The sequence below is a fragment of the Pleurodeles waltl genome, chromosome 9 (genome assembly GCF_031143425.1).
Source record: "Pleurodeles waltl isolate 20211129_DDA chromosome 9, aPleWal1.hap1.20221129, whole genome shotgun sequence".
NCBI lineage: Eukaryota > Metazoa > Chordata > Amphibia > Caudata > Salamandridae > Pleurodeles > Pleurodeles waltl.
In genome coordinates this window covers 462819889-462847113 of record NC_090448.1, presented here as the reverse complement: position 1 = coordinate 462847113, position 27225 = coordinate 462819889, and the positions used below count along the sequence as shown (strand labels likewise).

Below are 27225 nucleotides of genomic sequence, written 5' to 3'. Positions count from 1 at the left end.
CATGTCGTGTTCAAGCAAATTAATATGCTCTAATCTTAAATTGTCTTCATCTTTAACAGCATGTAAATCCTAAGAAGCAAACAATTGGTAACTCCTGCAAAGCCTGTGGCTACCGGGGTATGCTTGACACGAAACACAAACTCTGCACTTTCATTCTCAAAAACCCGCCTGGTGAGTTTTGTTAAACTGTTTTCTCTCTTTATTCGTGCACTAATACTTAATTTGAAACTCCATGGGTATTTTTGGACGGAATTAAATCACATGTGTGCTACACGTAGGTAGCCTACTGTGTGAACGCTCCTGCCCCAAAGGCTTTTTCTGTAGGTGGATATTTTTTTTTTGGTCTTTTAGGGAGTGGAGGGTGGGGATATGCATCGGGCATTCAATTCGCTTAGACACAGGCTATCTCCTATTTAGCTGCCATTTGGTTCGGACATTAAAGACTTGAATGTACGAAGTTTAAGAGCCACTTAAACGTCTGAAAAGGCCCGTGACTGAACAGGGCCAGGTCATATAGCTGGAATACTCACTGGGGGGGGGTTAGTCGTCATGAAAAACTCTTGGGTTCTTCCACTGTTATTGAAGTATGCCGGTCAGCAAAGCAAAATTTGTAGCTTAGCTGTTCCTGTCGAGGGACTTGAACAGGCTAACTCTTTGGCTGTCGGGCTTTTAGCTGCAAAAATGCCACATAGCAGGTGGACATACTACTTTGTGCAGTTTTTGGCTACTTCATGTTGCAGTGGGCCAAGAGTAAGCAGCCTCCCGATCCTCCCCGCCCCCCTCAACCTCCCCCCCCATTTACACGTTGCGGGGGAAATGAGAGCGGTCCCTGAGCTTTCTGGCATTATACATGTTGACATGGAGAAGCAGAGGTGTATTTTGGTATCAAAAGAATATATGGCAATTTTTTGGGGAAATGGGCTCCGTAAGACTAGAACACTTTGCGTGGCAAAGTGTAGTTTAATGCTTCCTAAAGGTTTTTTTTTTTTTTTTTTTTTTTTTTTTTTCCTTCCCTTCCCTGTAAAGCATTATGTGGTATCTCATTTCCATGGAAGTGGCCACCAAATTTGCCCAGCCTTAGTTTTTACTGATCAAACTATAATGCCCACATAGTGCAGAAATCAGACGTCTTTTTTTTTTTTTTTGTCCAGCACCAGTCGAAGTGCCTTGATTTTGTTTTGATCCTATTGGTAAAGTGCCTTGATTTGTTTTGATCCTATTGAGGTCTGTCCCCCACACTTGAGAATTTGCGAAAAAAAGTGCTTCCTTTTTTTGCTTTCCTTACTGCTTAATGTGTACAGTTTCATTTACAAATATTTAGTTTGTGCATTACAAAAAGGCTTTCTACAGCCTTAACTTTCACACTTCCCCATACCCCAGCAAAATTCACTTTACTTTCGCTGTCTGTAAAGTGAGAGGAGTTAGTAAACACCAATCCCCTTTAAGATAAATAAAAAAAAAGCAGTGAACTGTCTAAAGAAGTTACCTGAAATTGGACTTTGGTGTTTATCAACACTGGATTTAAAGTTATCTGCGACCCTCTTAAAATAGTTCCCAGCCAAAACACTGATGTAGTTCATTAATGTGCCAGATTTCTGACATGCCCTTTGATAAGTGCCAATACAGTATCTAATGCAGTACCCAAAGGAAGGTTTTGATGAAATATTCCAAAACGCACGACAGGAGAGAGTACAACATGACCTTCTGCAAGCAAAGTTTTGCTGGTAAGTAACGTACTTTATAAATGCAAGCAACACTCTGTGCTGGGTGTTTTATTACCTTTCACAATTTTCGCTTGCTAGAGCAATTGAAATCTAAAGAGAGTCTACTAATATAGTAGATGCTGTTCTTCCGATTTTCAACATTAGGCTTCATATGGAATTTTTGCGCTCGGGTGGAAGAGTTGACACGGGTAAATCAATAATGGTTTATTTTTTTAGGGCAAAATCTGCTATCTGAGCAACCCATCCTACAGCTAAAGGAACGCAAAAGTTTTTACTTCAAGCCTTTTGTGACCGGTGCACTTACCATCCTCAAGGAGGTTGACCAGACCTGATCTGCCACAGTGGACACTTCAGAGGGCATACAATCTATGAATTGCATGCATACGTTGTTGCGTGCTTGAGCACGTGGGTGTGGTGTTGCTTTTTTTTTTTATTTTGCCCAGGTGTGCAAGCTAACACTAGACCTTCCTTTTCGATTAAGATCCTTAAGCATCATGTAAATGGGTGCACTTAGGGATTAGTAGGGCTCGTAGTATTAGAGGTTCCCATTCCATGCACAAGCAGTCTTGTACAGGATGAGGTTTTTGACTTCATGTGGTTAAGTCACATTATCTGTCATCTTGCCATCCCCACCTACCCGATCAGTTTACTCTCCGTCCACATTTAAAGGTGCTGAGATTTAAACGTACTCCTACAAGTTGTTGCGGAGATAGTTCTCAAAGTAATTGTATTCTGTTTGTTTGTTTTTTGTTTGTAAAGGGGCATATGTTTGGCCACCATGCTAGACCCTTACATTCTTGACAAAAGTCAGAACTCACTGATCACTCTCCCGCGACCTCTTGTTCACTGAACCCTGACTTTGACTGAAGGCTATTACTGACTTTTTCAAGGTGTAGTCTTACAGATCCATTCTCCATATGCCCCCTAATTGTTTACCAAAAAACAGACAAGGACCATTCATTGAAACCCAGGGTTCCACTGTCGGCAAGAGGCCGTTACTGTCCTCGGGCCCACAGTCCTGACGGTGACTAGTTCATCTTCTGGCTCTCATAACAATGGCTTCCACGTTGCATAAAACCCTATTCCCTCCATGTTGCTAATCTTAGAGTTGACATCCCCAATTAAAAAGCTACTGGAGCCACCTGCACAACGCTTAGGTCATTCTTGAGTATCCTCATTAAGCAAAGACTTCAGTCATCATGATGTAAATGGAGAACAGGCATTTTGGCTTGATTGTATCCTCAAGTCGTCCGCAAACTCCTCTACAGGCACTTCTATTGAATCTGACTCTCCCAGGGTCACAGCCTGAGATGGACAATCACATCTGGAAGGTGACAGGTCACATTGTGATCATAAGACTGATCTTAGAACATAATTCGTGTGGAACAGCAAGGTCCAGAACAAGATCCAAGACTCCAGTCAGATGAGTCACAATGGTTCAATCTAGCCACAGTGGAGGAGAGTTCTTGCTCTGCGAGTTCGAGGATTAAAAAAGAAAAATCAGTTAGGACCACTTCAGTCCATGATTACCTCCTAGGAACTGGCCTGTCTTGCATGTGAAACCTGGCTTCAGGTTCCTCCCTTATTGGAATACTTGAAGAGCTATAAAGTGCCTAACCCAACCACAGGGTGTCGGCTAAATCAGATCAAGTTGGCTGCCATACAAGGGCTCTCATGAAACCTAGCAACTCCGTATGCTGTCTCATCAATGCAAGAAGTCTGGCTTCCATAGGGAAAAGACCAGGCATTTCTGCTGCAACACTTGTAAAAATGCTGTTACTTTATGACTTGCTGCTCTGGGCTAACATTGTCCCTTTTTGAGAAACTCCTTTTTATTACTTCCAGGGTGTAGCTAAAGAAATCCTGCTGCCAAAAAAATGACACTTTATGGTCATTAAAAGTGCTACAAAGACTGACCATCTCCTATTGAAGACCGTAATATGGACTAAGATCATTACAGCCAGGATCTTCCACAGTTCTTCATTCCTACAAACATGGTTGTTACTCCAAGAGTCTCTAGATATTGAGCCCTGAACAATTCTATAAAGAAACCTTTCTGATTTTGCTAACCGATGTCTTACAGTACATAGGTAGGGAAGAGCTTTTGGTGTTAGGAGATCTGGAAAATGTGTATTTTCGTCTACCAGTACATAGACTCGCTGGATATTCCTGCACTTTAGTAGATCATGATCACTTCTGGATGAAGACACCTCATTGAAGGGTCGACGAGCCCGTTAAGTGTCCTCAAGCAGCCTGTCTCCTTAGCAGAAAAAATTACACACACACACACTGTAGTTGTGAACATTCAGGCTGGATTTAAAGGCCTTACTACTTAAATACTATTACACCAAGATGTGAGAATAAGAACCGAACATTAGCCTAGGTCCAGGCAATTAAGAGCGCTTGAGCAGCTAAAGCATTGGTTAAGCTATACAAGATCGACCTAACAGTGGAACGTATTCCCGGTATGTAACACTAGATGCCCTAAGCAAAAAGTATTTCGACTGGGGGCTGGACACGACAGCTAAACCAGGATATTTGTATCACTGACGTGGGGCAGACATCGTTGAGTCTGTGCACCTCTAGCTCAGTGAACCCAGTTATGAACACATGGGTAAGTTCAGACATCGGGCAGCTGAACCTAGACTCTACTACTGCGATCCTAGATTTTGGTGACCTAGAACTCCTGGAGGAGTGTATGCAAGTCCAACCTAATGTGTGTAAACTCACCATATACATGTTGGCTACCAAATAGAAATTGTTTGTCCACTACTGCATTACCAGGTGCACATAAACCAGTTAGTGCAAAACATGATCTGCTGTTGACGAGGGCAGACGTGACGAAAGGACGCAAGGAAGGCATGAGGCGGCGTGACGGAGCAGAGGATTGTGGGTCCAGTCTGGGGACTTGGGAACATCTACGAGAGAGTGTAGCCTGCGGGGGATTGGCGCATGGCAGCAAGTAGCAGTGAGTGGCGGTATCAAGCCTGTTGATCTCGCTGGGTTTGCCAAAAGCAGCCCCTGCTACCTCGCCTGCCTGCCCCCTGCTGCATTTTATTCTGCCATCAGCCGCATCGACTGTTACCCCTCGCTCGCCCTCTGCCCCTTGCTGCACTGGTTCTGTCGCCAGCCGCTAGCCACATTGAGACTGCTACGGCCATAAGTATGATCTAGGACCTCCGGGAACCCCAGGGCTACATTCACAGCGTAGTATTTTATAGATTATGCATTGGCCGTAACAAACCTCTGCCAAGAGCGAGCCCAGGCCCACTCCAGAAGCAGCCCATCTAGGTCTGGGTGCATGCAGCTTGTGGTGTGGCCCGCTGAGCTCTTCGTCCTACTTGTGAACACAGCTAGTAAACCGTCAGCTTGACCCAGGAAAATCCCAAATCTGGCAAAGTCTAGACTAAAAGAACAGCAACAGAACGTAGGTGTGGATTAAACGAGGAGGGGCTCATGACCCATGGTCTCAGCGGCTCTAGGATAATACAGCAAATTAATTGCGTTAACAGACGAAAGATAAAAGGAGCACCAGAAACATTAAAAACTAATTGGTCAGTTGAAATTCAGCTGCCGTTGTCCATCTGCACATCGACCTAAGCTCCAAAACAGTCATACCAGGTCAAAACCCAAGCTGGGGCAAATTTCGGGTGAATCAGCCAAACAAATAGTCTGTCAATAAATAATGAACAATAAACAACCAATGTTTTGAAACATGGGGGCAAAACAATAACAAATTAAATACTCCAAGTTTAATACTATATAAACATTTAGTTAAACATGCGGTAGAAAATGAGATCAGGACGAGACAGGCAACAGGCCCCTCCAAAACGAATAAATGAAAAAAGAATACAACATTCTTAAGGCAGTAAATATATTGAAGCATAATGAGGCAGCTTCCCTAGTATCACCCATACAAAATTTATTTTGTTAGTGGGCCCATAAGCCAGAAGTTCTTTCCTTAAGGACATGGCGGCATACATTTATGGTCTGTCAACACCACCCATGCCGCAATGCATCGATCCCATCTCAACTTAAGCACATGGGTACCGTCTAGAGGCAGTTACGGAAGAAATCTTGATTGCACTACTAGTTAAAAAATCTGCATTAAAAATATCTGAAGTGCATGCGCAGGTAAACGTGCCATTAAGTCCTCAATCCCAGTCGGCAAACCATCATTCAGCCCATCAAACACTTGCAGACTCCTCATGGTTGCACTCCATTTCATTCTCAAATAATGATGCAGACTTAAAGCAATGGAAGTTAAAACGATTAACTTGGATAGTTGTAGGGAGCTGGCCTGGTGTATGGTGGGTACCCAAAGTACTTACACCTTATACTAGGTCCAGGTATCCCAGTGAAGTGTAGGCAGTGTCTAGAAGCCAGGCTTCTAAAGGTAGCTGTGGATGAGCAGCCAAAGGCTTATCTAGGAGACATGCAAAGCTCATGTAATACCAGTGTAGTCACACAGCACTTGAACACATAAAAGAAAACACTCAGTTGTACAAAAATAAAGATACTTTTATAATTGGCACAGATTATCACAAATCACCAGACAAGTGACCCACCCATAGGAGGTAAGAAATATACTAAATATATATACACTAGCAATCATAAATGGGCATAGAAAAGATTAGAAAACAGTGCAAACAGTAATGACCAATAGTGACCCTAGGGGGAGCACAAACCATATAATAAAAAATGGAATGCGAACAAGGTACCCCCACCTAGGTATGTTAAATGTGTAGAGGGGAGTTGGCGGTATTAGAAAACCTCAAAGGTAAGTAACCCACAGCACAGGAGAACCCTACAGGATGCTTGGATTTGTAGGAAGGAGTGCTGGGGGCTGGAGCTGCACGTTGCCTGAAGATCCCTTGTAGGAGATGCAAACAAGCCTTGGCAGGTGCATGAGACGCGGTGCACGGGGATGCTGTCTACCATGGGAAGGCATAGGCTTACCTCCACCAAAGTTGGACAGCTGGCAGAGAGGACCAAGAGGTCTACTCCGGACCACCACCCGCTATAAAGGATCCACGCAGCTCAGCAGGAGAGGGGATCCACACAGCCGGACGTCGCTTGTGTGTAGGTGCCAGTGGTTGCAGGGAAGTGGCTCCTTTACTCCCAAGAGAGAGTACTACTTGTGCAGGATGAAGAGTTGCAGTCTTCTGAGGATGCACGGTGAGGAAACTGTTGCAAAGCTGGCAGGAACTCTGGATACAATGTTGCAGAAGAGTCTTCCTCATCGATCTGCAGCTTGTAGGTTCCTGGAGGGTCCAGTTGCGGTTCTGGAAGCCAGAAAAAGTAAAGGTTGGTGAGGAGTCCTGCTGGAATCTTGCAAGCCGAATCCGAGGACCCACCCAAGAGAGACCCTAAATAGCCCTGGAAGGGGGATTGGTCACCTAATCAGGTAAGCTCCTATCGGGAGGGGGCTCTGGCGTCACCGGCGAGAGAGCAAAACTACTAGGGTCCTGGTCAGCAGGAACCCAGTAGACAGTCAAACATACTGACAACAGGCAGAAAATGGGGTAACCATGCCAAGAAAGAGGGCACTTTCCTACAATAGTTCTTCCATAAAATTCACCCGACCATCTGACATCTTCCCAGGCCCTATCATAAATAAATCCAGCAGAGCAGAACTACCCAACCGATCCCATGCAAAGTTTTAAAGTAAGTTTGGTAGAGCTCCCATATTGCTGTGTAATGTCCAGAAGGATCAAATAAAAGATAATGTGGCAGAAATTATAACACTAGATATGCAACCAAGTATATTTCGAGGAGAGCACCTTGCTTAAGATGCAGATAATTCACATGAAGGACTCGCAGATGGGAGCGTGGATAGTTTTTAGTGCACTTCTACAGTCCATATATAGGAATTATGCAAGCATCAATCATGGCACTACACATGCAATCTGATAAGGTGGACATATAAATTGACTTAATGAACATTATGGCTTCGCTCATAAATTGATAGAAGCAACAAAATGCAAAATCTCTCAGACTTATAATTATAAGGGTTAAAAATAGTATTTCCTTCTCTCAACCTACCTGTATGTGTGTCCTGATCATAGATAAATTAAGCAGTCTTAGTACTATTATCAAGTATTATTGACCAAAGCAAACCAATTGCATTAAATAAGCAGGATACTAATAGACTTCTAGAATATGAAATTCGACTTCAAATATTAATGACAGATTTGCAACCCTTAGCAATAAGTAATCCCGCCGCTGCAGTTACTCAGTGCAAATCAGTTGTCTCGGGTAAGAGATGGCAATGGTGCTCTCAGACTGCTTTGGTCAACCGTCAAGGATCCATCTGGATGATAAGATCCTAGAGGAAGTTAATACCTACAAATACCCGGGTGTTTATTTAAATAAGAAAGTAAACCTTGCGGAGCAGAAACGATATGACCAGGAAAGCCAAAGCATTAATCACGCATTATGCATTCATATATAATAAAAAAAATAGATAGTCCATCGTGCAAACTGTTAATGACGATAATGGGTACACAATTTCTTACAACTATAGCTTACTCCAGCATGGGAAGAATGGTCAGCACCTGGTGAATATCCAAGTCACCACATACAAGACCGTGTGTTTGACCTTCCAAAAAACTGCTCCCCTGGCGCAAGACTGCCTGGAATTTGGCCTTACGCAGCAGATAATTTCAAACTATACAACCATTAAAACATGGTACAACATTAGAGCTGCCCATGCCAACACACTAAAATAAGCCCTATGGACTGCTGTGGTCAGTGATCTCTTTTTTTCTAGTCACCGCAAATATCTCTTCGTTAAAGCATGCAAATCTGGGGAAGCTGTGTGGACGGGAAATGCCTATTCCAGTATTCAGGTGTGTGGCAAACAAGGCAGCAAAACTTCACGCAGTCATGTACAAAAATGTTAAGAAATTATGCTTGAATGGTGGATAATAATTATGACGAGATTAAACTAGCGGCATATTTAAATCGGACTTTTTCATCTCGAATTAAGACTAGTGCTATTCTTCGGTCAGTTCCCGGGTCTCAGAGCTACCAAAATGGAAGCACATGGACACAACAACATGCAGGCTGTGTAGATGTGAAAAGTAAAACCTCGTACACTTGCTATGTATTTGTCCCACCCTGCGGCAAGCACAGGTCATGTTACGCAGGAGAAATTTTCAGGATAGAGCATGCAAGTCCATCCACAAAACATAACTGTTACCCTCTGATAATTCTCTCATTGAAGTCCTAGCAGTCAAGACAAATTGCTAGGCTGAAGGTTCTGTTACACTTTGCATTCTGAACTTGATAGCCTATCGTTTAATGATGCAGAGATATGCATAACTCCATGTGAATATATTTGACTGAACGCAGTGCATGAGGCTATGCATGACACAAAACAAGATCACTATTTCATGCACATAAATCTGAAGGATGCAACTGTTTAACTTGGTTTAAGTAACTCCTTACATGTACTTTAAACTTCTGTTTATAGGAAGTATATTACAAGTGGCGCAGCTGGTCAGCCGAGTGACCAGATTGTACCTTATGTTTTTCAGCGCTCACTGAACTTTTGAGATCTAGCTTGAAGCTGGAATGATAGTAGTGTAACGCTGTTAGTTGCACTACTAACTCGGCAATAGCAAAACCGTTTGAAGAATGGGAGATGGCCCATGTATTTCAAAACAGTTAATTCCTCGATATCCACAAATCAAGAAAACACCCACAGGACTTACTTGGTTCTTTGCGGTCGAAAGGGAATACATGTCTTATGTTGTCAATTTCTTTAGAGTAAATAAATGCCTACACGTTTACTAATTGGGTTGCTATATAAAGAGTGAATTACTGTCTTTTTGCCCAAGCCTTATTGTACATTGTAACATTTTCCTTTCGTAGAGAGTTGTGATGGTGGTACAGGAAAAAAGGAAAAGGACAAGAAAAATCGAAAGGGTAAAGAAAAGGAAAATGGTTCTTCATCCAGCAATGATAATCCATTAGATGAGATCAGCCCTCCCCGCGTGGTAAGAACCTAATTAGAAAGTCTCTAAAATGTGAGCTATTTTATTGTGACTAGTTTGTACTTGGAAGTATGCATTTTGAGGAGGCAGGATGTCTGTTCTCTCATGGCTCTAAACCAAGGGTCTGGAGAATTTGAAATAAACATGCTCCGTAAGATTAGGATGTAATTGATTACATTGAGAATTAAAGAAAAAAAAGTAAGACCTAATGTTTCATAGAAACATTTTCTCTGCTTTACAGTTCTCGCTTTAAACAAACTGTGTAGGAAGTTGGCTCTCTATGCACTATTTCAAAGTAAGGAATAGTATGCACAGTCCAAGGGTTCCCCTTAGAGGTAAGATAGTGGCAAAAAGAGATTATACTAATGCTCTATTTTGTGGTAGTGTGGTCGAGCAGTAGGCTTATCAAGGGAGTAGTGTTAAGCATTTGTTGTACATACACAAGCAATAAATGAGGAACACACACTTAGACAATTCCAGGCCAATAGGTTTTTGTATAGAAAAATATATTTTCTTAGTTTATTTTAAGAACCACAGGTTCAAGATTTACATGTAATAAAAGGTATTGCAGGTAGGTACTTTAGGAACTTTGAATTAGCAAAATAGCATATACAGTTTTCACATAAATCACATATAGCTATTTTAAAACTAGACACTTAGTGCAATTTTCAACATTTCCTGGGGGGGAGTAAGAGTTTGTTAGATTTTGCAGGTCAGTAAACCACCTATGGGGTTCAAGTTTGGGTCCAAGGTAGCCCACCGTTGGGGGTTCAGAGCAACCCCAAAGTTACCACACCAGCAGCTCAGGGCCGGTCAGGTGCAGAGGTCAAAGTGGTGCCCAAACCGCATGGGCTTCAATGGAGAAGGGGGTGCCCCGGTTCCAGTCTGCCAGCAGGTAAGTACCCACGTCCTCAGAGGGCAGACCAGGGGGGTTTTGTAGGGCACCGGGGGGGACACAAGTCCACACAAAGTACATCCCTCAGCAGCACGGGGGCTGCAAATGCGCGTCGGGTTTTCAATAGGTTTCAATGGGAGACCAAGGGGTCTCTTCAGCGATGCAGGGGGGGGGGGGCCTCCTCGGAGTAGCCACCACCTGGGCAAGGGTGCAGAGTCCTCCTGCACTGGAGGTCGGATCATTCAGGCCCTGGGGGCTGCGGGTGCAGAGTCTTTACCAGGCGTCGGATCTTGGAAGCAGGCAGTTGCGGTCAGGGGGAGCCTCGGGATTCCCTCTGCAGGCATCGCTGTGGGGGCTCAAGGGGGGGGCAACTCTGGCTACTCAAGGTCTCGCAGTCGCCAGGGAGTCCTCCCTGAAGTGATTGTTCTCCACAAGTCGAGCCGGGGGCGTCGGGTGCAGAGTGTCAAGTCTCACGCTTCCTGCGGGAAACGCAAGTTGTTTCAAAGTTGCTTCTTTGTTTCAAAGTTGCAGTCTTTGGTGAACAGAGCCGCTGTCCTCGGGAGTTCTTGGTCCTTCTAGATGCAGTGCAGTCCTCCGAGGCTTCAGAGGTCGCTGGTCCCTGTGGAAAGCGTCGCTGGAGCAGTGTCTTTAGAAGTGGGGAGACAGGCCGGTAGAGCTGGGGCCAAAGCAGTTGGTGTCTCCGTCTTCTCTGCAGGGTTTTTCAGCTTAGCAGTCCTCTTCTTAGGTTGCAGGAATCTGAGTTCCTAGGTTCTGGGGAGCCCTTAAATACTAAATTTAAGGGCGTGTTTAGGTCTTGGGGGTTAGTAGCCAATGGCTACTAGCCCTGAGGGTGGGTACACCCTCTTTGTGCCCCCTCCCTGAGGGGAGGGGGGCACATCCCTAATCCTATTGGGGGGAATCCTCTATCTGCAAGATGGAGGATTTCTAAGTGTTAGTCTCCTCAGGACACCTTAGGGGCTGTCCTGACTGGCCAGTGACGACTCCTTGTTTTTCTCATTATCTCCTCTGGCCTTGCCGCCAAAAGTGGGGCCGTGGCCGGAGGGGGCGGGCAACTCCACTAGCTGGAGTGCCCTGGGGTGCTGTAACAAAGGGGGTGAGCCTTTGAGGCTCACCGCCAGGTGTTACAGTTCCTGCAGGGGGAGATGTGAAGCACCTCCACCCAGTACAGGCTTTACTAGCCACAGAGTGACAAAGGCACTCTCCCCATGTGGCCAGCAACATGTCTGGTGTGTGGCAGGCTGCTAAAACCAGTCAGCCTACACAGGTAGTCGGTTAAGGTTTCAGGGGCACCTCTAAGGTGCCCTCTGGGGTGTATGTTAAAATAAAATGCACACTGGCATCAGTGTGCATTTATTGTGCTGAGAAGTTTGATACCAAACTTCCCAGTTTTCAGTGCAGCCATTATGGTGCTGTGGAGTTCGTGCATGACAGACTCCCAGACCATATACTCTTATGGCTACCCTGCACTTACAATGTCTAAGGTTTTGTTTAGACACTGTAGGGGCACAGTGCTCATGCACTGGTACCCTCACCTATGGTATAGTGCACCCTGCCTTAGGGCTGTAAGGCCTGCTAGAGGGGTGACTTATCTATACTTCATAGGCAGTGAGGTTGGCATGGCACCCTGAGGGGAGTACCATGTCGACTTAGTCGTTTTGTCCTCACTGGCAATCAGTGTGTCTGTGCTGAGTGAGGTGTCCCCAGGGTGGCATAAGACATGCTGCAGCCCTTAGAGACCTACCCTGCCATCAGGGCCCTTGGTGCCAGGGGTACCAGTTACAAGGGACTTACCTGGATGCTAGGGTGTGCCAATTGTGGAAACAAAAGTACAGGTTAGGGAAAGAACGCTGGGGCCTGGTTAGCAGGCCTCAGCACACTTTCAAATCAAAACTTAGCATCAGCAAAGGCAAAAAGTCAGGGGGTAACCATGCCAAGGAGGCATTTCCTTAAAAACTGTATTTTACAGTTCTAAATATGACGTGTATTGGCCATTAGGTGCAAGAGGCCTGCTGTTCTGTAAATGGAACAATTTGAAATGGTAGAAAATTCGAATGAAGTTACCTAATCAAGGGTAACTTCATTTTATTTTTCTCCCATTTAAAGGCATTCTGAAACATTATTTTGTTTTACTGCTGCAGTATAGAGTTGACAAACTCTTATTTGAGTTGAGTATCACAGTGCTTTAATTTCTTGATCTCTGTGCCCCAGCCTAGGTCCTAACTCAACTGAACACTGCTCGTTATCAGGCCCTGTTATCTGCAGCTTGATAATGTAAAATGAACAGACTTACCTTAATTAAATTTTAAGTGAAATGTGACTCTGCTCATTTAAGAATGAACTCGGGGCTGCAAGCTATGCTGAAGGTGTCTGCGAGCTACTGCTAACTTGCGGTCGACTAGTTGGAGACACCTGCTCTACACAGTGCCGGGAAACATGGAAAAAGTGTATGACTTGTAGGGAAAGCTGTTATAACTGTACACCTTGTAGTGCGGACATGCCTAACAGCCTTCTGCAGCTGATGATCTTGTACCCTGCTTTTCATTTGGAATTTAGTCAGAGTAACCTCGCAGGAGTTGGTTCGTGTTTGGCTCATGAAATGAGGTGCATAGTCAACTTGTTTATCGAGTTTTTCAACGTTAGTCAGTTTTAAAACCGCAGTATTTGATACAGCAACTACCCAAAGGTTCCGTACCTAATGTAAGTATGTGAACCTGTAGTTGCAGATATGTAACTTTTTCTTATGCGAGTTTATATTTTCGTAACTGCTGCAACATGTTTGTAATACACACAGGAAGATGAAGATGATGAAGATTGGGGTGAAGACACAACAGCAGAAGCGCAACAAAAGAGAATGGCAGAAATAAGTGACCACGCAAAGAACCTGACCCTTAGCGAAGAACTGGAGAAACCTATAGAAGATAGAGTTAATATATTATTTAACTTCGTTAAGGTAATTGAATTTGATTTTGCTTATTTCTTGCTTGTCTTAATGAAAAATGTTGTTTTGGCTCTTCCCTTTTTATTGCAGGTTTTTTGAGCCCTTTAAAACTGAGCCCCCCTTGTAGGTGGTACAGTAGCACGTTATTTGATTTAAATGTTTTGCACACTTTTTTAAATAAGTTGGAAGTTATTCATTGTAGTATTACTTTGAGATTTCAGTAGATTTCAGGCTGTTTTTCACAAAATTCCCAATGGATACGTTAAGTAGAGCTCAGAATAATTCCACCATCCTCTATTTAAATCCTTGGGAGTAAGAGGTTGAACTGTAGGTGTTCAATTAGCATTTTTACTCCATTAGGAAAAATGTTGTGCAATTTCATTTGTTTACTGCCCCATAAAATCAAATTTTGCAAGCTTGTGCTACTGATTTGGTAGGCAGTTTAGCTGTACACATTGTTTGTAGAGCACCAGTGGTAAATAAAGGTTTTGTGATTACAACTAGACCCTGCATCTAAGAGCAGCATTTCCCTACTGGTAAACATAGTAGATATGTGAGGCAGCAGATTTTTTTTTTTTTGTCTTGTCACCGAAGTTGCATTTGTGTGTTGGAATAAAGGTGAAGCAATGTACTGTCCTCCCATCTAATATTACAGGTTGCTCTTCTTCGAGGCGTTCTATAATTAGCCATTGCATGTTGCAAAATCCACAATGCAGAAAGGGTAAACCCCCCCCCCCCCCCCCTCCTTTCTGATTGGATGTGACATAATTCGGCTTTTCAGTGGATCCTGGGGGGAATGCAGGTGTTACCAAGCAGTTTTCTAATTTGGATTAGGGCTTTTACCACTGTAAAAGGGATCCCAGTACCCTTACACCAGTAGGTTACTACTTCCCTTTTGGCACTATACTACCTTAGGATGGCAACATCTAGCAACCCACTAATTTCAGTTGTAGAAAGCTAGTCATACAAGAAAAAAAAAACATTTTGCTAGTGTATTCCAGTGCTGAAGAATGATTGCGTCAAGAGTCATTACACAATTAAGTGTTTTGTTTTAAGCAGAAACATGTTATTGCATTTTAAAAAATGTATCCGTGCTTAACTGCAAGGTTTAAATACATCTAGACCTATTTAAACCTTTCCATCTTTATAAGATAATTGTGAAATTCTAAAGGGGTGCTGTAGGAAGTTGACTCTGTATGTATTATTTCAAATTAAGAAATAGCATGCACAGAGTCCAAGGGTTCCCCTTAGAGGTAAGATAGTGGCAAAAAAAGAGAAAATTCTAATGCTCTATTTTGTGGTAGTGTGGTCGAGCAGGAGGCTTATCAGAGGGTAGTGTTAAGCATTTGTTGTACACACACACAGGCAATAAATGAGGAACACACACTCAGACAATTCCAGGCCAGTAGGTTTTTATATAGAAAAATATATTTTCTTAGTTTATTTTAAGAACCACAGGTTGAAGATTTACAAAATACTTTAAATGAAAGGTATTTCACTCAGGGCCGGTCAGGTGCAGAGATCAAAGTGGTGCCCAAAATGCATAGGCTTCAATGGAGATAAGTGCGCCCCGGTTCTAGTCTGTCAGCAGGTAAGTACCCGCGACTTCGGAGGGCAAAGTACACCCTCAGCGGCACTGGGGCGGCCGGGTGCTGTGTGCATACAGGCGTCTGGTTTGTAATGGAGTTCTATGGGAGACCTAGGGGACTCTAAAGCGATGCGGGCAGGGGGCGGGGGTCCTCGGGGTAGCGAACACCTGGGCTAGGAAGAGGACTGCCTGGGGGTGGCTCCTGCACTGGAGGTCGGATCCTTCAAGTCCTGGGGGTTGCGGGTGCAGTGGGTTTCCCAGGCGTCGGGTTCTGTGAAGCAGGCAGTCGCGGTCAGGGGGAGCCTCTGGTTTCCCTCTGCAGGCGTTGCTGTGGCGGCTCGGGTGGGGGGGGGGTCAACTCTGGCTACTCACGGGCTCGCAGTCGCCAGGGAGTCCTCCCTGTAGTGTTGGTTTTCTGCAGGTCGAGCCGGGGGCGTCTGGTGCAGAGTGGAAAGTCTCACGCTTCCGGCAGGAAACGTGTGGTCTTTAAAAGTTGCTTCTTAGTTGCAAAGTTGCGGTTTCTTTGGAACAGGGCCGCTGTCCTTGGGAGTTCTTGGTCCTTTTAGATGCAGGGTAGTCCTCTGAGGCTTCAGAGGTCGCTGGACCCTGGGGGACGTGTCGCTGTTGCAGTTTTTCTTGAAGTGGGGAGACAGGCCAGTAGGGCTGAAGCCAAAGCAGTTGGTGTCTCAGTCTTCTCTGCAGGGCTTCAGGTCAGCAGTCCTCCTTTAGATTCCTGCAACCTGAAGACAGTTTCCTAGGTTCTGGGGTGCCCCTAAATACTGAATTTAGGGGGGTGTTTAGGTCTGGGAGGGCAGTAGCCAATGGCTACTGTCCTTGAGGGTGGCTACACCCTCTTTGTGCCTCCTCCCTGAGGGGAGGGGGGCACATCCCTATTCCTATTGGGGGAATCCTCCAAAATAAAGATGGAGGATTTCTAAAGGCAGGGGTCACCTCAGCTCAGGACACCTTAGGGGCTGTCCTGACTGGTGGGTGACTCCTCCTTGTTTTTCTCATTATCTTCCCTGGACTTGCCGCCAAAGGTGGGGGCTGTGTCCAGGGGGGCGGGCATCTCCACTAGCTGCAGTGCCCTGGGGCATTGTAACATGAAGCCTGAGCCTTTGAGGCTCACTGCTAGGTGTTACAGTTCTGCAGGGGGGAGGTGTGAAGCACCTCCACCCAGAGCAGGCTTTTGTTTCTGTCCTCAGAGCACAAAGGCCCTCACCACATGGGGTCAGAAACTCTTCTCAGCAGCAGGCTGGCACAGACCAGTCAGTCCTGCACTGAACAATTGGGTAAAATACAGGGGGCATCTCTAAGATGCCCTCTGTGTGCATTTTTTTATACATCCAACACTGGCGTCAGTGTGGGTTTATTATTCTGAGAAGTTTGATACCAAACTTCCCAGTATTCAGTGTAGCCATTATGGAGCTGTGGAGTTAGTTTTTGACAAACTCCTAGACCATATACTTAATATGGCACCAACTGTACTTACAATGTCTAAGAATAGACTTAGACACTGTTGGGGCATATTGCTCATGCTGCTATGCCCTCACCTGTGGTATAGTGTACCCTGCCACAGGCAGTATTTTGTGTGCATGGCATCCTGAGGGGGATGCCATGTCGACTTTGCCTTTTTTCTCCCCACCAACACACACAATCTGCAATGGCAGTGTGCATGTGTTAGGTGAGGGGTCCCTTAGGGTGGCACAACATATGCTGCAGCCCTTAGGGACCTTCCCTGGTCACAGGGCCCTTGGTACCACTGGTACATTTTACAAGGGACTTCTGTGTGCCATGGGTGTGCCAATTGTAGAAACAATGGTACATTTTAGGTGAAAATACTGGTGCTGGGGCCTGGTTAGCAGGGTCTCAGCTCACTTCTCAGTCAAATCAGTATCGGGCAAAAAGTGGGGGGTAACTGCAACAGGCAGCCATTTCCTTACAAAGAGAATAGCTAATTTCAGTTTCCGGTTAAAAGGGCCATCAACATCAGAGGTGGGCAGGGATAGATTTCTTGCAATTCCATCCAAATAAAAACAAGAGAATCTCAGGCTATTGTATAAGAGGTGAAGACAACTCAACACCTCCCTTAGCAGGCAAATGCGCACTGGGGCTTAGTAGACTGGTCTCTGCTTCTAACCGGAGTTAGAGGCATTCATAATAAATAATTTTTACTTAGGAACCTGTCTTTGGAGTCGTGGTAGATACCTCTCTTCAACAAATAAGAGGATGAGAGAACAAGGACATTGTAGAAAAGCACCCTTTTTGACGTGGTTAGCCCCCACATTTTGTCTGGTTTCTGATGTGGCTTTGATTTAGTGCACTGGGTCTCTGTTAACCTTGCCCCCAATGCCAGATCTTTCCCCCAAAACTACAGGTTCGATGGCATCTGTTGTAAGTCCCTAGTAAATGGTACCCATTTTAAATACATGTGCTGGGCACCGTTCGTTATGAGTTCCCCAGCTACAGGATGGCTTCTCTGAATCATGGGGTGTTTAATATCAAACATCTCAGAAAAATAAACCCTTACTGATGAATTAATTACTAAATGTATTCAGAGGGCACTGTAAAGTTCCCCCTTGAAAACCTACCCGGTTATTGATCTAACCCTTGACCGAGTTTTGGTCCCCTAAAGTGTGAGCCACTGCTCTTGGAGGGCCAGAACAAAGGCCTGCTCTGGGTGAAGGTGATAACACCTCATCCAGAGCAGTATGTACATTCCAGGTGGGGAGCTTCAAAGGCCTTACCACCTTTGTAATGCAACCCAGGTCTCTCCAAATGGCAGAACCACAACCCCCCAACATTTTGGCAGCAGCACAGGCGGGAATATTAGTTAAACTAGGAGTGCCCACTTCATGCTAGTCCCATCCATAAGGTGTATTCCTCCATCTTGCTTAGGAGGAATTACACTAGGTTTGGGGTTATCCCACTTTCCAGCATAAGTGGTCATAAAAAAGGGGGTATAGTTACCCTGAAGGTGGTCAGCCCATTGGCTACTGCCTGGCACTCACTGTAATACCCCCAAATTGAGTGACCCAGAAAGAAGCAGCCCCTCAGCCCGGCCTGTTGAGCTCAAAGGATACTGCTCCAGAAGCCCATTCGTCCAGCCTTCAATAGAGAAGAATTAATTTCAAAGAAAGGACTGCAGCTGTCCAGAGACAGTCCAGTGTGGTCTCACCCATCTTGGACTCTCCCAAGACACTTGCAGCCTCTGCACGCAGGTCCCCTCCCCCCACAGGCTTGTGAATGGAGAAAACTCACACCGCCAGCAACCACTGCACCTGTCGTCCTGACCTGCAGTGGGTCACTGGTGCCAAGTGTCTCCTGAGAGCTCGAGTACACCACTGCCAGACTCCCAGCCTCAACACACAGGACCCCCGACCGCTAGTGCTCCCGGGCGTGAAAACACAACACCTAAAGACCCCCCCCCCCCCCCCCCCTGCATCGATCGCCCCCGAGCACAGAAGAAGAGGACTAAAGGTGCTCCCATGTCCCTGAGCACCCAAAGTCTACTGCTTACCTGCAGCTGGTCTTCATGAGGACCAAATTCTCTTAGGGAACCAGATGCCTTACTGCACCTCTGCACCCAGCTGCCAGATTGCTGCCCGGTGTGACCGGTTTGTGTGGTCCTGACCAGTTCCCAGTACCGAAGTCCCTGAGATTGACCGCATAAGTCATTGTTAACCCTGTTTGCTGAACATCTTTTTCCTCCTTAGTATGACATTTAGAGAACTTTAGAAAATTTATTTTGCCTATTTCGGAAACTGCAAGGTATTTATGCTAAAGTTTACTTACCTGGTTATGTAGTTCTTGCATTTGAAATATATAAAATTATTTCTCTAAATTGGTCTTCAATGTTTATTCTTAAGTCTCATTTATTGCCTCTGGGTACAACAAAAATGCTCAACACTACCCTCTAATCCTAACTGCTCACCCCACACTCACAAAATAGAGCATTAGTCCTATCTCCTTTTTGCCTCTGCCATACCAAGTGGGGATCCACTGGACTCTGCACAGTGTACTTCATTTTAGTGCACTATATAGAGAGCCAGCTTCTTGGCATAGATTTCAGATTCCTGTGCGACCCTCCCTACTTCCAATAGGAGGCTAACTTTCCCTTCACGTTTGGTGCTTTGAAAATCTGAAGAATAGTGGTGTCCAGGGTTAAGGGACACTGATTCATTAACTCCTATTGGTTCACCTTTTGGGGATTTTTTTCTTTTTTTAATTTCTACTAAAATATTTTCAATGTATTTCTAATGCAATTTGACCATACTGCTGTTATTCATCCTGGGACTCCCGGTTCGACAATGGGTAATGATCCAGGCATCTGAATATTACAGATTTCAAAGATTTAGAACTCTAGGTACAGTTAAGTTGTTACATAATAAAGCAGAGGTGAGCTGTAGCCGGCTTCTAGATTTGTTCGGAGCAGTCTTAACATGCACATTACGGGCATGTGAAGGGTGAGCTAAAAACGAAATCTTAGTGGCTACTATTCTCTAATTATATTGTTGTTGCATTTAAAATGCTTATTCCTTGTGTCTAACTTTTCCCATTAGAAACGGAAGGAAGAGGGTGTAATTGATACATCAGACAAAGATATTTTGGCAGAGGCTGAAAGGCTTGATGTAAAAGCAATGGGTCCTCTGGTCTTGACTGAGGTTCTCTTTGATGAAAGAATCCGAGAGCAGATAAGGAAATACAGACGCCACTTTCTACGGGTAAGTGTTTAATTGGTAATAAAATGATTGTGGTTGCTGCTTTATTCACCCCCCCCCCCCCCCCCCCCCCATGGTGTTCTTGTCTGTCGTCATGTGCTTCCCATGTACCTTTACTGATGTACCTCCTCCTAATAAATAGTGCAGGTGCGCACTAGTATTTTGTGCCTCGAGTGATGGGTTGGAGGATAAACTTGTACACCGATTCCTGAGTTACTTTAAGTGCAATGTAGCCTTGTCTGCTAATTATCTGAATTCTCAGAATGCATCCTACTGTTTAAATGTGAATTTGAAAGCGGTTTGCTGCTAGACTTCTGTCACTGTGACCAGGATATTTAGTGTGAAGTGATGATGGCATAACTGATGCAAAACTTGCATATCTAGCTGAGGAGGATTGGATGATTTGTTTTTTAGTTGGGTATGCTGGGGGACTGGAATGAATTTTTTTTTAAAGATTTTTTCTTTTCTTTTGCAGTTTTGTCATAACAACAAAAAAGCACAGAAGTACTTGCTGCATGGATTTGAGTGTGTGGTGGATATACATCAAGCGCAACTTCTGTCTAAAATTCCTCGCACCCTTAAAGAGATGTATGATGCAGATCTTTTAGAGGAGGAAGTCATCATCAGCTGGGCAGAAAAGGTATATTCTTTATTTGGTATTTATAAAGCGCTGCACACATTTCTTTTTACTCTGGGTATTTGGGGTGGAATGTTGACTGACAGGTTATATTTAGTTCTAATTATGTATTAGCCAGTGGTTTTATTATTTTTTGCAAACTTACCCTTGATCTAAGTTGGGCAAAATGCATTTGCCTGGTTGCTGTTCAGAAACACCAGTTTGACAATTCTCAAGTGTTTAGCTATAGGCCTTACTGTCGGACAGATGAAGAATCGCCACGTCACTCCATAACAGGCCACCATGTATCCAGTCTGTTTTCGTGTGACCCCCTATTGCAGTATGGCTGTTGGTGTTGCTTCTCTTGGGTCAAATGAACCAGCACGCCTTGTGATTTGTAGTACAGAAGACCTGAGCTTGGGTGCGTGCTATATCCTGGCAATATAAAGGCAGATCTTTAATATTCATAAGTGTTAAATGTCTATATGGGTGCAGGCTGCGGGACACAATTACAACAGAAGAAAAACATCTCAACTTGAAACATTTGTAGGACGCTGTCCTGGTGTGTGGTGGGCACCTTATTCCAGGGATCTCCTACTAGTGAAGTGTAGGCAGTGTCTAGAAGCCAGGTTCTCTAGAGGTAGTTGTGGAGAAGCAGCCAATGCTTATCTAGGAGACCTGCAAAACCACTGCAGCCACACAGCACTTACACACATGAAAGAAAACAGTTGTTTAAAAATAAAGGTACTTTATGTTCGATGGCATATGTTGCTGCAGATACACATGTTGAGCACAGTCCGCTGCCTGGTGTTGGGCTCGGAGTATTACAAGTTGTTTTTCTTCGAAGAAGTCTTTTTTGGTCACGGGACCGAAGGACTCCTCCCTCTTCGGCTCCATTGCGCATGGGCGTCGACTCCATCTTAGATTGTTTTTTTCCGCTGTCTGGTTCGGACGTATTCCTTTTCACTCCGTGTTTCGGTTCGGAAAGTTAGTCAGAATCTCGGAAGAAAGCGTCGGTATTGTTCCGTTCGGTATCGGGATAGTTAGGTACATCGACACCGATCATCGGAAGACTTTGGGGTAGCTTCGATCCCCCATTGGGGCCTGGTCGGCCCGACCGCGTGCGACATCGAAGCCGATGGAACGGACCCCGTTCCGTTTCTGCCCAAAATGTCACAGTAAGTATCCTTATACAGATCAGCACTTGGTCTGTAACTTGTGCTTGTCCCCCGAGCACAAGGAGGATACCTGTGAGGCCTGTCGAGTCCGGGACCGAAGAGCCAGGCGTCTACAAATGGCGTCCACGCCGACAAAACAACGTTTCGACGACGAAGAGGAAACCTTCTCGGTTCCGGACTCAGAATCCGGAGACTCCGACGTCGAACAAAGCCACAAAAATTCAGTCGGTACCGAAGCCGAAAAAAGATTCTCTCTCGGCGCCGAAAAGTTCCACACCTCCTTCCTACACAGAGGAACAAGGAATAAGTGGCCAGATGCACAGATTTGGACAAGAGCTCCAAAGTGTAGAATCAGACTACACACAAGAGACTGTACATCCAACAAGACACAGGGAAGATATCAACCCTTCCCCCCAATAATGAGAAAAAGAAGGATCGGATTTCTCAAGGATGACGCACAACCACAAGCCAAAGTGGTTTAAAAAAGTCACGCCTCCGCCCTCTCCACCACAACAGGCATCGCCGGCACAAACTCCGCCACAAATGCACTCACCAGCGCAAACTACTATAAGTCAAGATAATCAGGATCAAGACGCTTGGGACCTATACGACACCCCAGTGCCGGACAATGATCCCGTGTCATACCCCACAAAGCCGTCACCGCCAGAGGACAGTACCTCATACTCGCAACTGGTGGCTAGGGCAGCAGAATTCCACAATGTCCAACTGCATTCCGATCCTATAGAGGATGATTTTTTATTTAACACCCTCTCGGCTACACACAGCCAATATCAATGTCTCCCAATGCTACCAGGGATGTTACGGCACGCAAAACAAATTTTTGAAGAGCCCGTAAAATCAAGAGCCATCACCCCAAGGGTGGATAAGAAATACAAACCACCACCCACAGACCCAGCGTTTATTACTTCGCAGTTACCACCTGACTCCGTGGTAGTAGGGGCAGCTCGCAAGAGAGCAAATTCACATACATCTGGCGACGCCCCACCTCCGGACAAAGAAAGCCGAAAATTTGATGCAGCAGGGAAAAGAGTAGCATCACAGGCAGCCAACCAGTGGCGCATCGCAAATTCACAAGCGCTGCTGGCCAGATATGACCGAGCACACTGGGACGAGATGCAACTTCTCGTAGACCATCTTCCCCAGGAATACCAAAAAAGGGCGCAGCAAATAGTGGAAGAGGGACAAACGATCTCAAACAATCAAATCCGCTCTTCACTAGACGCAGCCGATACTGCAGCGAGAACAGTCAACACTGCTGTCACCATAAGGAGACACGCTTGGCTACGCACTTCAGGGTTCAAACCTGAAATCCAGCAGGCTGTCCTTAATATGCCCTTCAACGAGAAACAACTTTTTGGCTCTGAAGTGGACACAGCCATTGAAAAACTTAAAAAGGACACAGACACGGCCAAGGCCATGGGCGCACTCTACTCCCCGCAGAGCAGAGGCTCTTTCAGAAAAACTCCATTTAGAGGGGGGTTTCGTGGCCAACCCACAGACACCACCAGCCAACAAACAAGAACCACACCATATCAGGGTTCCTTCCAAAGGGGAGGTTTCAGGGGATATCGGGGGGGGTCAATTCCCAAGGAGTAGGGGAAGATTCCAGACTCCAAAAACACCTCCACCTAAACAGTGACTTTCAAGTCACGCAACCCCTTCACTCAACACCAGTGGGGGGAAGACTAAGCCAATTCTACCAATCTTGGCAACAGATTACAACAGACAATTGGGTATTAGCAATAATCCAACATGGCTATTGCATAGAATTCCACAACTTCCCACCAAACATCCCCCCCAAAACACGCAAAATGTCACCACAACTTTTAGGACTAGAAGTTCAAGCACTACTGCAAAAGGATGCAATAGAGTTAGTACCAGTACAACAAAAAAACACAGGAGTTTACTCCCTGTACTTTCTAATTCCAAAAAAAGACAAAACATTAAGACCAATATTAGATCTCAGGACACTAAATACCTACATCATATCTGACCATTTTCACATGGTCACACTACAAGACATCATTCCACTGCTCAAACAGCAAGATTACATGACCACATTAGACCTAAAGGATGCGTACTTTCATATACCAATACACCCTTCTCACAGAAAGTACCTACGGTTCGTATTCAAAGGAATAAATTACCAATTCAAGGTGTTGCCATTCGGAATAACAACTGCACCAAGAGTGTTCACAAAATGTCTAGCAGTAGTAGCAGCACACATCAGGAGACAACAGATACATGTGTTCCCTTACCTAGACGATTGGCTAATCAAGACCAACACAGTAAAAAAAATGCGCAAACGACACCACATTTGTCATACAAACCCTTCACAAACTGGGGTTTTCCATCAACTATACAAAATCACACCTAGAACCGTGTCAAACACAACAATATCTAGGAGCAACCATCAACACATCAAAAGGAATTGCCACTCCAAGTCCACAAAGAGTGCAGGCATTCCACAAGGTAATAAGTGCTATGTTTCCAAACCAAAAGATACAAGCAAAACATGTGCTAAAACTTCTAGGCATGATGTCATCATGCATAGCCATTGTCCCAAACGCAAGACTACACATGCGACCCTTACAACAGTGTCTAGCATCACAATGGTCACAGGCACAGGGTCAACTTCAAAATCTGGTGTTGGTAAACCGCCAAACCTACCTCTCGCTTCTATGGTGGAACAGCAAAAATGTAAACAAAGGGCGGACATTTCAGGACCCAGTGCCTCAATACGTTATAACAGACGCTTCCATGACAGGGTGGGGAGCACACCTCAATCACCACAGCATTCAAGGACAATGGGATATACACAAAACAAAATTTCATATCAATTACCTAGAACTGTTAGCAGTATATCTAGCGTTAAAAGCCTTCCAACCCATAATAACACACAAATACATTCTTGTCAAAACAGACAACATGACAACAATGTATTATTTAAACAAACAAGGAGGAACACACTCAACACAATTGTGCCTCCTAACACAAAGAATTTGGCAGTGGGCGATTCACAACAACATTCGCCTAATAGCACAATTTATTCCAGGAATACAAAACCAACTAGCAGACCACCTTTCGCGAGACCACCAACAAGTCCACGAATGGGAAATTCACCCCCAAGTTCTGAACAAGTACTTTCAAATTTGGGGAACACCCCAGATAGATTTGTTTGCAACAAAAGAAAACTCAAAATGCCAAAACTTCGCATCCAGGTACCCACACCGCGAATCACAAGGCAATGCTCTATGGATGAGTTGGTCAGGGATATTTGCGTACGCTTTTCCCCCTCTCCCTCTCCTTCCATATCTAGTAAACAAGTTGAGTCAAAACCAACTCAAACTCATACTGATAGCACCCACATGGGCAAGACAACCTTGGTATACAACTCTACTAGACCTTTCACTAGTACCCGCATGTCAAACTACCCAACAGGCCAGATCTGTTAACACAACACAAACAACAGATCAGGCATCCAAACCCAGCATCATTGAATCTGGCAATTTGGCTCCTGAAGTCCTAGAATTCGGACACTTAGACCTCACACAAGAATGCATGGAGGTCATAAAACAAGCTAGAAAACCTTCCACTAGACACTGCTATGCATCTAAGTGGAAAAGATTTGTTTACTACTGCCATTCCAATCAAATACAACCATTACATGCCTCTACTAAAGACATAGTAGGATACTTACTACATTTGCAAAAGCAAATCTCGCTTTTTCATCTATAAAAATACACCTCGCAGCAATATCTGCTTACCTACAAACTACTCATTCATCGTCTCTGTTTAGAATACCAGTTATTAAAGCATTCATGGAAGGGCTAAAAAGAATTATACCACCAAGAACACCACCAGTTCCTTCATGGAATCTTAACATCGTCTTAACAAGACTCATGGGTCCACCTTTCGAACCCATGCATTCCTGTGAAATGCAATATCTAACCTGGAAGGTCGCATTTCTCATTGCAATCACATCCCTCAGAAGAGTAAGTGAAATACAGGCATTTACCATACAAGAACCATTTATTCAAATACACAACAATAAAATAGTTCTAAGAACAAATCCAAAATTTCTGCCAAAAGTAATCTCACCATTCCATTTAAATCAAACAGTAGAATTGCCAGTGTTCTTCCCACAACCAAATTCTGTGGCTGAAAGGGCACTACATACATTAGACATCAAAAGAGCACTAATGTATTACATTGACAGAACAAAGCTAATCAGAAAAACAAAACAACTGTTCATAGCTTTTCAAAAACCACACATAGGAAATCCAATCTCTAAACAAGGCATTGCTAGATGGATAGTCAGATGCATTCAAACATGCTATCTTAAAGCCAAAAGAGAATTGCCTATTACACCAAAGGCACACTCAACCAGAAAGAAAGGTGCTACAATGGCCTTTCTAGGAAACATTCCTATGAGCGAAATATGTAAGGCTGCAACCTGGTCTACGCCTCACACGTTTACTAAACACTACTGTGTAGACGTACTAAATGCACAACAAGCTACAGTGGGCCAAGCTGTACTAAGAACATTATTCCAAACTACTTCAACTCCTACAGGCTAAACCACCGCTTTTAGGGGAGGTAACTGCTTTATAATCTATGCCACACATGTGTATCTGCAGCAACATATGCCATCTAACTGAAAATGTCACTTACCCAGTGTACATCTGTTCGTGGCATTAGTCGCTGCAGATTCACATGTACCCTCCCACCTCCCCGGGAAGCCTGTAGCCGTTTAGAAGTAGATCATAAATCTTAAACATCTGAACATTTGTAAATAATTATTAGAAACTCTTAACGTACATACATATTCACTCCATTGCATGGGCACTATTTATACCAAACAACTCCATCCTCACCCTCTGCGGGGAAAACAATCTAAGATGGAGTCGACGCCCATGCACAATGGAGCCGACGAGGGAGGAGTCCTTCGGTCCCGTGACCAAAAAGACTTCTTCGAAGAAAAACAACTTGTAATACTCCGAGCCCAACACCAGGCAGCGGACTGTGCCACACATGTGAATCTGCAGCGACTAATGCCACGAACAGATGAACACTGGGTAAGTGACATTTTCATTGCTGCTTCAGCTTGGCTAACCGCAACCCTTCTCTCGCTGCTGCAGCTTCAGCGGGGCCCCCTCCAGCCTCAGTTGCCAGAGTTCCCTATCTACAGAATCTTCCCCTGGAGTTGTTTGGTGTGTTCCCTCGGATACTGAGGAGATGTGAGTCGTCCAAGGAGGATCTATTCCTATTCTAGGGTACCCTTTGAACCAGCCCTCTGGACCTACTGTTAAAGGAAGGGGACAAAGTCCAGTTCACATTGGCGGGTCTGGGTGTGGCAGGCACAACTACCCACCAGTCTGTGGATGCAAGACCTGGTCAACGGTGAACAAAGCAGCAGTGCAGCACTGGAGCAGCTGGAAAGTTCCTGAAGTGAGGCAGTCTACGACCCATACCGGAAGAAGGATTGCAGTCGGTCAGTGGTGTGGAAAAACCACCACCACC

General features: G+C 44.8%; 1 protein-coding gene across 3 annotated transcripts in view; it reads left to right on the top strand.

The window, feature by feature from the left end:
• EIF5 (eukaryotic translation initiation factor 5) overlaps nucleotides 1-27225 on the top strand; it is a 97307-nt gene that overhangs the window by 13105 nt on the left and 56977 nt on the right. For all 3 annotated transcript variants that reach the window (XM_069207288.1, XM_069207290.1, XM_069207289.1), the window contains 5 exons: nucleotides 60-171; nucleotides 9603-9727; nucleotides 13432-13590; nucleotides 19729-19890; nucleotides 20363-20527. In XM_069207288.1, coding sequence (XP_069063389.1) covers nucleotides 60-171; nucleotides 9603-9727; nucleotides 13432-13590; nucleotides 19729-19890; nucleotides 20363-20527 — 723 coding nt within the window. The remainder of the gene's footprint in view (nucleotides 1-59; nucleotides 172-9602; nucleotides 9728-13431; nucleotides 13591-19728; nucleotides 19891-20362; nucleotides 20528-27225) is intronic.